The following is a 13,957-nucleotide window of genomic DNA, read 5'->3' on the forward strand; positions in this document are numbered from 1 at the left end:
CATACTACATTTGGCTCCTGGCATCCTTACCATCCCAGCCCAAGTCATGCTTCAGTGAAAAATAATGTAGTAAACATTGTTGAATTTTTAAAATACATTTTCAGGCATTTGAGCAATGCTTTGTGGCACAGCTGGCTGCAGCTGCATACGGTTTGTTGTGTAGAAAATCTTGTTCGAGTCATTTGAAAACGGAGGGAGCAGTAAAGCGGCAGTTTTCTCCAAGCTCTTAGGTTGTCAGCTGCTCAGAGCAGAGCCGTGTAAATGTAGACAGCCATTTTTTATTTGGACAAATGGAGTCAATCTACAGCTCCCTGGTTACAGAAGCTTTCCACTGTTACCGCTTTATATTTTGATCAGGCTGTTTAAAGAGGCAGATATTCTTATTAAAGCGCTTATCATATACAGACAAACAGGCAATGCTATAGATTATCGTTTTTTCTGTTTTTTATACTCAACCCTGACCTAAACAGATACACAAGAGAGCATCTTACTGAAAAAGCAAAGCGAGGTAGGCATTTGCAGAGAATGAGCTGTTATTGATTGGACATAAACCAGGACTCACACTAAACAGACGGGTGTGAAGGGGAATGGCTGAGTCATGGGTTGCCAGGCAGTCAGAGTGAAGAAAGGTCATGGGGCTCTGTGGATAAATAGCCACCTGGGAAAATCATTACCAATACCCTAATGAGCCATAACAACCTCTCTTTAGGATTTTTTTTGCTTCATTTATTGGTTACAGACAGCGATTTTTGAGAAAATTTCCCATGTGTGATTTAAAAACAGCTTGAAATGTCGATGATGACCATGTTTCCATGGCAACGTCTGATAAAAGCGGATAGGAATTCTCTGTGAATTTTCACTTGCTCACTTTCAAAGTAAAAAAAAAACCTTAAGATTTCTCATCCAGAATATCAATTTGTTCAAGACATATGAACTCTAAAGAAATTCCCTTTACAAATATTAAACAAGTGTGGAGTTATTTTTTCCTATTATTTCCCTCGCCTTCATCTTTGTTGGCTGTAACAATGGCCCAAATAATCCCCCTGAGGGATCGGTTTCATCTTATCTTAATGGGAAGACAGGCTGAAGGCTGGGTGAAGTCAGAGTCAGGGCCCTGCTGTTGTTTGGATGTCCTTTAGCTAGAGGGAAGGACAGACTTAAAAAAAGAGTCATGGAGAGAGGACGTGAAGGCGAGAGGAGTAAACAGGCCTGCCAATTTTAGAAAGAGCCAGAAGGGGCATGGTCTTTACAAAAATGACCAAAAGTACACAAAGAAAGCAATCAACAAAAGAAGAATATTATTCATCACTAACCTGTTTAGTTTGTGTATGCATGCGTGTGTGGACAATTTTATGACTAAGCGCACTAATGACAAAAAGTATGACAATATGCAGACGATTACCATATTTTCCGGACTAAAAATTTAACTTTTTTTTCGTCCTTTGGCTGGGTATGCGACTTATACTCAGGTGCGACTTATATATTAAAATATAGAATTTCACATGTTTGTTATTTTCACCTGGTGCAGGTCAACATGCTGAATCTATCGGCTATCAGAATAGCATAGCATAGTTTATTCATCCCCTATGGAGGTTCCCTTTGGGACAATGCAGATTCCAGTCACAGGGCATTATGGTTAACAGTTATATTACAAGGTAGAAATTCCATTTTACAATAAAAAATTACCAGGATTTAATCAACTAGAGCCAAAAAAACATGTTTTTTTTAGATTTATTTTGAACTTGATTACTTTTATTCCATTTCTCCTTAATTTCATTCAACAGAATAATGAACACAGAAACCTTCTTGCTGTGAGGTGTCAGTTGGGGAAACGGTGCCAACTACTCCACCACTGTGCCACCAATAAATAACACATAAATGCAATTAAACTGGCATTTAGAGGCCATAATATGTGTGTACTTTAATTCATACTACAAAGCTTCGTCTTTTCATAAATCAGCTTAAATAACTACACTAATATCCCCACCCTTTTGACCATTTTAGACACAATATGCAGAGGCATACTCCATCTACTCCAAGTTATGTTTAAACAGTGTGAACCATCCACTGAACATATGTGCCGCAGGTGTGTGGGCTGGGCGATATGGCTCGAATTAAACTCTTGGACATAACGAGCCAGAGCACCAGCATCATGACATCGAATAACATTATAGAAACACAGTGTGCAGCGAGACACATTCACCCTTCATCCACATCCAGACTCTCAGTCCGGCATTAGGCTACTGTCCTCTTGTCTCTCGGCTTGCAGCATTCAGCTGTCTGTATGGATTGTTGACATGGCCCAAACACTTGCATGTTGTTAAAAGATCTTGATTTAACGGTATGAGCTCTCAATCCTTCGATTATGCATCTTACAACCACACAAACATGCAGTGATGGTGATCAGGAGAGAGTGAGACATCCGCATTATAAAAAAATCTTTGGAGCACTGTGTCGGGTCAATTTGATTTGATTTCATCTTATTTTCAGATGAGCACACTCCTACCTAAGATAGAGAGCGCATGTTGTTTTGCTCACCACTGCTCATGACAGTTGAATAGACTGAATTCTATTGACTAAGCTAAGATAAAATGTTTTAAGAGAATTTGCCATGGAAGTGGCCATATTTGGTAAGAGTCACCAAGTTGGCAACACCCGTCTCTGCCTCCCTGCATTACTTGATGTGCATGTTGTAAACTGAACAATGGACAATGATGGAATGACAATAGCAAATTTCAACATATTATCCAACCCTATGGAACACAACACAATCACGAAACTAAATGGTGGCCGATCCTGTTTAAGCTAACCAGTGTTTACATGGCTGTGTGGGCTGTGTGAAATGTAAACCTATAACATGTTGAAGCAACAATAAAAAAAAAGAACTTCATGAAAAACCAATGCAGAATATATCATAAGCTCCAGTCAATGTTAACTTACTACATGTCCTCTTTATTCTATATCCTAGACTACATATTGCTTTGATTGTTGCTTACAGTCATAACTACCAAAGCAACATTACAATGTGTTAGAAATTGAATGTGGCAGGTAATTATAGACATCAAGGATAAAACATACACTTTAGAGCAGCATAGATTTTCCCATCCTGTTGCTGCGTGTCTATGTGTCGATACATCTTAAAGCCTGGCTGCATCATAATCCTTCATCGTTAAAAACTGCTTTTAGGGTGAAATTAGTGTCAAGACTGTGAATCGCAGGGACAATGTGTTGTTGCTCTTTTCAGCCGTGGCGGCTTGTTAATTGGTGCATCATGCTGTTGCCGCTATTAGTTTCCAACTATATTTGTTCAGCTAGCCGTCATACTGAATTTCGTTTAATTATCCTTAAGCCAAGGCTAACGGTTCTCAGGTCACTTTAATGTTATCAGACAATTTAATAAGTTAGAATGAGAGGAAAGTGTGATGCCCAGCTCGCGTGGAGGCTGCCGCCTGCAGCCACGGTTGTTCCTGTGAGCCGTAAAAAAAAAAAAAAACTCATCTAAATGATACGCTCAGAGAGAAGAGGGTTAACAGCTAGATTTGTAGCATTGTGTGCCCTTTGTTCAGGAAAGAGAAAACAGAGGAACAGAATCCAGTGAGTGAGGATGTGTCCCTGGTGGCATGGCGGACTCGCACTACTGCCAAGAAAAGAAGATAAAGTCGGAGCAGACCTCAGCCTCGAAAAACCTCATGCTTATTCCTCTGCCAAAAAGGTGCTTCCAAGCTAAACACGTGGGCTGGTGTCAGGTTGAGGTATCTACACTGAAGGGGCTTTCAGTTAAAATTCCACATCTCTTTCTCTTCAAGATATTGATAATTAACCCTTTCTAATATATGTTTGCATTACAGTTGAAAGTGAGACAGGCTCCTCTGTTTAAATAAACAGTTTTCAGATGTGAAATGAAAGCAGTGAGGATAGCAGGAATCGGGCCCAGAGTTGTCAGTAATGATGGATTGTATATGGATTTTCCAACCGACCAATGCACTGACGTGCGAACACATGCGACTTTTCATAGCTGTTACCTATACAGATTAAAAATGATTTTTTCTTTTTCCTGCAATTTATTTATCTCAAAATACTTTGTGTTTTTGGGCTTGGATATATTAAATTATCCAGCATGTTGAGACCAATCATAGACACATTTGTCATTTGTCGTAAAACACTCTCTGCAGGATGATGGTTAGTGAACAGGTCGGAGGAATTGATCAAGGTATTGTTTGATCAGCGTTTCCTGCAGTGTTTGTGCCAGATTCTCCGTCCGTAGCGGTAGCTACAGTGGTTTGTGAACCCTTTTCCTATATTTCTGCGTAAATATGACCTTAACCATTTAGCAGATTTTCACGCAAATCCTAAAAGTAAACAAAAAAAAACCTCATCAAACAAATGAACAAACCCGGATGTGTCTATTTTATAAATCGATTACGAGGTATTATTGAGTGCCCTGTTTTTCAGATTGTGTACAAATGGAATATTCCAAACTATTGTCACCCCCACTCAACACAAATGACTCCAAAACCAAGTCATGTAATAGGCCGCAAGGTTACAAAGGAACCCAGGGTAACCTCTAAGCACCTAAAGGCCTATCTCACATTGGGTAATGTTAATGTTCATGAGTCCATCATCCAATAAACAACCACGGTGTGTTGAGCAGAACTGCAAGGAGAAAGACACCGTTCTAAATGAGAAGCATTATGCTCAGAGAAAGAATGACGTTGCATTCCAGTATAAGAATTGATCTGTGAAACATGGGGGGTGTTTGGATTTCCTGTTTTGCTGCATCTTGGCTAAGATGTCGTTGACATCATTGATGAACAATGAACTTTATAATATACCAGTGAGTTCAAAAGGAAAGTGTCCGTCTTTGTTGAGCTGAGTCTCAAGACAAAGTGGGTCATCCACTGCCTAAGAACAAGGTTCCTGTATAGAATAGCTGAGTCTTATTCCTACTGAAATGCTGTTGAAGGACCTGAAGCAAGCAGTTCACGAGGAACCAACAACGACCAACCATTGGCATTCCCAGATATGTAATAAAGGATCATTTATCTTAATGAATAAATGAAAGTTAGATATTTAATTAGTTTGATTGTATACTTCTACAATGTGTGGATCACATTTGTGCACAAATGTAGACAATTCTAAATGGCTATTATTGAATTCATGCTTTTAAACTAGTTGGTAACAATGCATGGTGGGATTTTTTTTGTCGAAAACTCCACCTCATAGAAATGATTTCTATACCTACAGTCCTGATGATGATGGTGTCCTTTTGTTGTACATCTACAGCACCAATCAGCTCTGCACATCTGCTCATGCCCACAAGCTGCCTCCTTTCAATATGGCCACCAGATGGACTGTTACATCACCTGAAAGCTCTCAGTTCAACAATCCGGTGCAGCGCCCAGCTTGTTGCAGGCAATTTGTGATAAAGTAATGATGGCCCATTACTAGGAGGAAATATTCTGGTCTTAGTGCTAGTTATTCTTTTGTTTCTTGACATTTTTTTTGCTATGAAAAAGCTGAAACCTCCCCAAGCTAAAAGACGGATTCCTCCCTTATTCGCTGGACTTCTATGAACACAGAGTGCAGGGTTAGAACAAAGAAAGTGCAGAAAGAGATGGAGAGATGAGCAGACAGGTGTAACACTAACCTAAGTGTTCCTTCAGGAAGAAAAACTGATAGCACATTAGCATTTCCTCCCTCTTTCTGTGTGTCTGTAATGCTTAAACCAATATGTGACGTCGTTCGAAAAAACTATTTTAGTTAAAAACAGTTCAAAATACAATTTTTTTTTTGCCAAACAAGCAGCAAAACATCACATATGCAAGAAGCCGCAACGCAAATTCAAAAGCCTGACAACAAACGTTAATCACAACCGAAGTTAGCCGCACGTCGTGTGTTGACAAAACTGGTAGATTCTGTACTCTTCTGCCTACAAAGCAAATGAAGAGGGAGAAATGCAACAAGTGAACATCCTTTCACTTATCAAACGTGCAAAATGTCTCCTCCCCATTCCCTTTGTAGGCAGGTGAGTTCATCGGTTTCATTGTCAGGCATTTGTGTTGCAACTCCATGGATTCGTGTGGTGGGTAACAGTAGTAATAAAACACACTTCCTGCATTGACAGACAAACCATTATTACACTGGAGGCGTACAAGGCAGGCTCTTACAAAACTTTTTCACAAAGACATTGTGTGAGTCTGACATACCAAACGGGGATTATTGTACACCGATGTTGCTTTGTGTTGTGCCTGTTGCTGTGACACCAACAGCTGACTTAAACAAGTCGGAGGAGAGGAGCAGGAAGGCAAGGAAACATTCAAGGTCAAACATTAGGAATGACTCATCGAATCATTTTCCGTACGCACCGTGAGACTTTACAAGCCACTGTGTATGCACACTGTATGTGCGTCCAAGCGTGTGTGTGTGTCAACAGGCATGTCAGCAAAGCTTTATCCATACTGGATAATGCTTCAGGGACCCTCTCTCTCAGTCTCTATCTGTGTGTGTGGGCACATATCTTAATGAAATCTGGCAGAGAATTGTGACAATCAGTGAAGAAGCATCCTGCAGAGGTTAATAAGCTGTACTCCTCACTGCAGCAGCAGGCCACCATGCACACACACACACACACACACACTCCCCTGTGTTTTCAATCTCTCAAAAATTATTTAGAGATTACAAAGCTCAATCTCGTTGGCCAGTGTCTTCTTCACCATAAGGGGCGATCTATCCAGTTTGTCAGCTCCAAACCATCCCTGCCTGCTCCTTGCACTTCCTGTTTTCTGTAATAAATAGCAGCTTGTACCGAGATGTCACTCAGCTTGTGCTGTTTATGAGGGTTCAAACCTGACTAAAAATAAGCCTTAGGCTCTATGTTGTCTGCTCCCTGGATAATAACCTGCACTGTGTCCGATGAGGCTCAGAGGTCTACACCCCTGTCATTCAGCTGAACGGGTTCATCTTGCGTTCTGCCCACATAATGCATCCGTGTGCATAAAAGCTCGTTGTGGTGTCAACTTTCATTTTCTTGTTGCTTCCCGTTGCGGGTGGTAGTGGTGGACTGGCTCCATGCTTATTAGTCATCTAGAGATACTATAGTTTTGTTTTATTGTTACAAAATGTACATTACCTAATTTAATGCCGCACTACTCAATGTGCGAGGTCCCACAGGACTGTGTGAAGTGTCTCTAAGGCGACCCTCCACTCTGCTCCATGAAAAGATACCGACTTTTTTGGCTCTCATCTGCACCAAACCAAGCAGAAAGCCAGCCAGAACCAATAACAGCAGAGAGAATGTGTTCAATTGTCAGACTAAAAGGAGTGGACTCTGGGACTTGGGACATTTTAGTAACCCAAAGCATTTTTCTTCTCCGGATAAAGACAGAAACAGAACAATGTATAATTAAATATCGTTCCTAAAAGGAAGGTTCTCATGAGCTCATGATGATGTCTTCAAAAAATGCTACAAGTCAATTTGCCTCGCTTCAAACTCTTGAAACATGACCTGGACGAGTAAGGATACGCTTTGTTGGGGGGTTGGCTGCATTATGATACAGCAGAGCAACCCTTGTCCTGCAGGATCTCGATAGCATATATATCATACATGAGCAGTGGCACCATTCCAGCACATTCACATTTATTCTACATAAATGATTTTTACATGAACTATAGTCCCAACAGATCGTTCTTGGAAGCACTCCTGGTGTGAAGTCTTTGCTGAGGATGGCACAAAAACACAGCGCAGGCAGAACGCAGCACCCACTGAGACTCCGGACTTATTTAAATCAAAACCACAGTGGGTACAGAAAGTATTCAGTATCTTTGTTATATTGCAGCCATTTCCTAAAATCATTGAAGTTGATTTTTTCCTCATTAATGTCCACACAGCGCCCCATATTGACAGAAAACCACAAAATCGCACAGTGTAAACCGGGCATTAGAGCAAATAAGGATCATGAGGTCAAAGGAACTGCCTGAGGAGCTCAGCGACAGAATTGTGGCAAGACACAGATCTGGCCAAGGTTACAAAGAACTTTCTGCTGCACTTAAGGTTCCTAAGAGCACAGTGGCCTCCATAATATTCCTTAAATGATTTAAGCAAATGGCTGCAATATAACAAAGAGTGAAAAGTTTAAGGTGGTCTGAATACTTTCTGTACCCACTGTATAACTAAATGCAACATTGTACAGATTTGCTTCTGAATCAGCAGTATCAGAGTCTAAAATCCCTATAAGCAGTGCTCTATCCCCAAGTCCTGTTGCTTTGACCATCTGCTCTCAGACCCCGCCCGGGTCACGGCACTACTACCCCTGGATTATAGCATCACACACGTACACGTGGCGCTGCCAAGTGATGACAGCGTTATTTTTGTGCCTAGCAGTTCATGAACAAAAAAGGCACATTATGAAATGACATTGTCAATATTTGTCACATATTTCATCACTTCCTCTGTACACAACAGACGTTTGGGCCGCCATGGGGAAATTGGGGAATAGATGGGGATATTATGAAATTAGAAAGCTGCTAAGCCTCAGATTGGAGAGCAGCTTGTGTGGATTCCCATCTCTGGTAAGAAGCACCACTATAGGGGATAAACAAAAAGTGATTTACAAACCACAGTGCGGGACATGTTTACATTTGAATATATCATTTAATACACACGTCAGAGAATAACCTGGAATCCTCTTATCGTCTTAGTTCGAATGATGATTGCGGCTACGCTGTATGTTGTGTACTGCAATACACTGCATATTATGTACTGCAATAGAGAGTACACAATGTCTGGGCTGCACTATGGCTGTGGCTCAGGCAGTAGAGGGGCTTCCCTCCTAGTTACATGCCGACCCTTTTTATATACTGCAGTACATTGAGGGTAGGTATTGCAATTCAGAGTACAGTATTCCAGCATGATTGGTTGGAATACTCATGTGCAAAATGATGCTGTTGTGCTGCAGCACTACAGAATATGAATTGCAAACACACACACACACAGACGTGCATGCGCACACTAGTGTATTTCACTATCTCTGTCTCTTTCAATCCCTTCGTCCAGAAATACACAGAGAGCTCCGAGGTCTATTTCTGACTCACTTCAACATTAAAGTCAGTCAGGCATTGCTGATGCAACACACACACACACACACACACCCTAGGCTGGGTAATACATTTGTTATAAAGCATTCTCCTGACGATGCAAAATGACATGCTGCCCTCTCTGTTGCCCTCAGCCCTGACTCTCAGCCTATGGAAAAATGTAGGGTTATTCCTTAATGGTCATGCTCTTCTTACAGCACATGCCATTGCCCTGAATTCTAATTTCTATAGAAAACTTGTTGCCATAGTAGCAAAACCCCTACATCGCCTTCTTTTTTTCCACAGACGCACTCAAAAGCATGAGTGTAACTTATGAAATACAGTTTTCACAGTGACAGTGAAATCCTTGCAGAGCCTGAACTTACACAAAGGGCCAGAAAGCAGCTTTGTGGGATTAAAAATTACTGCAAGAAGTCTTTAAATAACAGCAGCAGCAGCAGCAGCAGCCAACAAGTCCTGCATCACAAATCATGAAATCCAGCACCCCAGGAGAATTGCAATCAATGACGGACTTACTGACTGCGCATGAAATCCATGTGAAAGCAGTCCCGATGTGTTCAGGTGCGCAGAAACGATAACGCTGCTGTACCCATGCCCCGCTGTGACTAGAAAGCTGACTTTGATTTTATTCATAATAATCAGAGCAGGAATCATAGAGCGCAGACAGGGGGGGAAAGGAGGAATTAAAGAATTACAGGATTAAACTAGGGCAGTCAAAATACGATGATGAAAAATTTACATGCCTGTGTTAGAGGTTTTAAAGGTTACTGCTTCTTCCTGAACGCATCTCTGACTCTGCAGAGCTCAGCAGTGGCCAGTGTGAGCAGATGGCCCTATCAGCCTACCCCCCCTGCTCTGTTGTGGCCCTAATACAACAAGGCACCGGAGATACGAGGCTCAGATGTGTTGCCTGTGGGGACGCGTGTGGGGGGTCATGTGACTTGAGAACTACCATGCAGCATTGTTTCAGTTGGTGCATAATAGTTTGAAATACGACTTCATCAAAGCAGCATGAAGTAACGATGAGGCAAAAACATGCCTGGAAATATACATAAGAGTGCTCACCGAGCTAAAGAACTTTATGAAAACATTCTTTTCCAATAAGCATCATGCTCGCCTGGCTAGATCTAGATATTTTAAGTACAGCTGATATTGACAGAAAACAGGGCTAGGTGCAAAAAATAACACTTCCTTGACAAATATAACATGGTCGATTTATCTTGGTTTTCTCAGACACTATACAAATAGCCAGTGACAACGAGAGAAGCGGCAATCGTGACTGGAATATTGTTGGTTTTGGGTTGACACACACAGCAAAGAGTAGTAGCACCGGCATTAGCTTACGGGCTAATCTTTATGGATATTTAAAGGCGGTGAGGGAGCAACGTAGCAAAGCAGTAGTAGTAGAACATTGCCATATCCAACAGAGGGTTCTACCAGAGGAAGGGGCACGGATTAAGAGGGGTAATCAACTTATCAATCAAGTTACTCAATCATCAATGTCTGATGTATTCCCATGGCAACAACATTAAAGTCTAAGTGTAAGTTATTCAAAGTGATTTGTCAATAGGCAAAACTTTTCAGCTCAATCAACAGACATCCACTGAAAATGACTCCACTGTCATCGACTGTTATATGGTTGAATCTATAAGGAGAGAGACTATACATGTGATTTTTTAATCATAAAAAATATCATGTTTGAAATGAGTTAATACACCCCTTGGTCCTCCGTACCCTGTGTAGTGAGTGGAAGAGCAGTTTTTGGGCACCACATCAGCTTTAGACTGGTCGTCACTTTGGACCACGCCACTAGATGGGACATGATGAGCATGAGAGGCAGAGGAAGTATACTCATTCCAGTAGTTGACTTGACGTACAGCTAGTCAACAAGGTAAACACGGCTACTGCTTCACTGAATAAGTGCACAAGATTCTGAGGAACTCTGAGCCTCTGCCTTCTGCCGCTGGGGTGTGGAGGCCTGCAGGGCTTATCACCCTGCATCGGTAGGCTGCTGCATGATTTCTGTGCTGTCACAGCATCTGGCCAAGGTAGTCATTAACATCCAGATGGCCATGTGCTGGAGAATTCAAAGGACACCAGTTTCACACTTGTTTCAAAGATAAGTGCCAAAAAATAAATCACAACAAATCTTGTGTTAAATACTAAAAACACCAGTTGTTGACTGTTGATGACATCACCTAACAATGTGAAAAGTATCCGTCTGAGGGCTGAGTATTGTGTCAGCACAAACAGACACACTGAGCATGCTCGTTGAGGCTACAGTCAAACCCTTCAGTGGCTCACACCTGTAAGGCTGGGGCTCTGGAAGAACCCCGCCTTGATGACAGATTGGAGCCACAGACGTGCTTCGACCCAGGGTGAATGCGGTGAGAGTGCGCTTGCTTTGCCTTACAAGTTGGAACCCTGTCATTACGGCGTCCCTCGGGGTAACATGCCCTTGAAAAATCCCACCCTTTGTGTTGAAGACCCTACAGTAAGCTGGTCCAAAGCAAAATCACACGTTTAACCGTTTGTGCGCTCCTAAAAAATTCTGTTAACAAGACGTATTTTTTTCCTAAAGCGAAAGAAGAATGCATATCTAAGTGAAATGTGACACACACTCCTGCAGACCTACAGGGAATAAGGAGAAATGTTATTGAAGCTTTTACCTGTGTCATTTTCAAGCCGTCATCCTGAGAGATCAAAGTTCACAGAAGCACATTAACGTGAGGCGGTGAAGCAAAATGCCAACATGCTGAAGGCTGATTAATCAATGGGCTGAGGATATTAATTAATGTCATGTCTCTCTATGACTCAAGGCTCCAATAGATGCATCTGGCATCAAACATTTCAAATGTATATAGTAACTTTGAGCTCCACCTGCTCTCTGTGAACATTTAAAGTGGATTCATTTATCATAATAAACAAATCACAGCTGTTGGTTCATTGCTAAATGTGGCACTTGAACGCAGCTCGGTCAAAGGTTAGTACAGCTGAGAGTGGGGCAGAGGCCTGATGAAGAGTCCTCACCTTTGTTAGCTGCGCTATTTTCTTGCTCATCTTCAGGTGCAGGTCTTGGGTATATTCCATGGCGATGCCGGACATGCAGGGCGCAGACGGTTTGCCCGGACCGGCGGGGCAGCTGTACTGCTGCCAGCCCGACCCAGACGCCATCTTCACAGTGATGCCTCGGATGTTAGGGGGGAAAAGATGTGGACAAATACTGAAGTGGACGGCGAGAGGAGGACCGTGCGGGTTATCACATCAAACTCAAAAAGCACACATGTAGGAATCCCCTTCAGCCCACAGACTGGTAACAAGCGGGTTCATGTTTGCTCGAACACCAGATGTGTAAATGTGAAGCTCCGGAAACAGCTACGCTAGCATGCTGTCCATTTAAATGTGTCCGTCTCCAGCGGGTCCCGTGCGCTGACACCTGCCGCTGATGTGGAGCTGTTCCCGGGCTGGCTGGCTGGCGAAGGCTGGGAGCCTCCGGAGCTCGGTCACCTTGATGCCGATTTCTTTTTCTTTAACAACGGGCGCCGTTACGAGTAAAACCCCCTCGGTGCATTCCGGCTACATGGAAGGAGAGAGAGAGAGAGTGTGTGTGAGGGAGAGAGAGAGAGAGAGTGTGTGTGTGTGTGTGTGTGTGTGTGTGTGTGTGTGTGTGGCGCAGGCTCAGCCGGTTGGTTGCTGCTCCCTCTGTTGCCATGGATCACCTCAACACTTTATGCTGCATTCACGTAGGATGGGAGCAGCGCTGCGTTCACGGGCACTCGGGAAAAAACGGAATTTAAAACTACACGGACAACTTTGTGCTTGTGTTTACTTTTGTGTTGAATTTCAATCCAGGCCTGAAAGAAGCAGTTCATGGTGCACACGTGATTATCTTTTTGTTTTGTTTTTAAATAATAATAATAATAATAATAATAAGACCGACAGTGGGATCGGATGAACTCACTCCCACTTATCCTCAGTGTTTGGCATCTATTAATCACCTCATACAGAAGACAGGTCTATTTCATGGCAATTATGAAAATTAAAAATAATAATAAATTGCATAAATAATTCCCCCCCCCTTCTTCTAACAGATGTCAGGGTTTAGATGGGATGTCACAGTGTGGCAGACACACAGGGTCTGGGTAAATTTAACAGTACAGCTCCGAGATGTGCGGCGTATTATCATTATTATAATAAAACATCATTACTGATGTGCTAAACAACAATGTATTTCCTAATAACTACTGTTCCTAATGTTGGAACTAAGCTTGCCTAAACCTAAATGCACTACGTTTGAATAACAGTAAATGCACCACGGTGCATTTTGGTGCATCAGTTTAGACCTACGTGGATCTTAAAATACACAGCATCTAATGTCACATGTATGGAATTACTAATATCACTGAAGTATTGCTAAAATATAGGCTCAAGAAAAATAAATAATTTAAAAATAACATATTTGATTTATTTATTTTTTTTAAAAAAAGATTTTTTATTCTTTAACACTACCTCCCACAGTGGACGTCATGCAGAGTACACAGTTCTTCCATGGAAATTGAACGCACCAAGCTGAAATCCAGTGACGTCACTGCATCTATCAAAGCCGAACAGAAGAGGAATTTAAAAAATAAATAAATAACATGACCTGACTGAATGGCAGCTGCAGGCTGTATCTCACATACACATAATCACAGGGATGACGCAAACGTTCGCCTTATGGTTTCTATTTATGGGTCCACATGAATAAACGAAGCCACACCGTGGGTGAAGATGTGTGAAGATGTGTCACTATATTGTGAATGTTTCAAAATAAAGCAGAAATGACCCAGTCGCCGTCACGCTTTTACAGAGAACATGGGACATA

General features: G+C 42.0%; 1 protein-coding gene across 2 annotated transcripts in view; it reads right to left on the reverse strand.

Moving 5' to 3' along the window:
- Nucleotides 1–12,725, reverse strand: part of fam184ab (family with sequence similarity 184 member Ab) — a 109,563-nt gene extending 96,838 nt beyond the window's left edge. For both annotated transcript variants that reach the window (XM_028398405.1, XM_028398406.1), the window contains exon 1: nucleotides 12,124–12,725. In XM_028398405.1, the coding sequence (XP_028254206.1) occupies nucleotides 12,124–12,267 (144 nt within the window). In that variant the 5' untranslated portion in view covers nucleotides 12,268–12,725. The remainder of the gene's footprint in view (nucleotides 1–12,123) is intronic.
- Between the last annotated feature and the right edge of the window lie 1,232 nt (nucleotides 12,726–13,957).

The sequence above is a fragment of the Parambassis ranga genome, unplaced genomic scaffold (genome assembly GCF_900634625.1).
Source record: "Parambassis ranga unplaced genomic scaffold, fParRan2.1 scaffold_21_arrow_ctg1, whole genome shotgun sequence".
NCBI lineage: Eukaryota > Metazoa > Chordata > Actinopteri > Ambassidae > Parambassis > Parambassis ranga.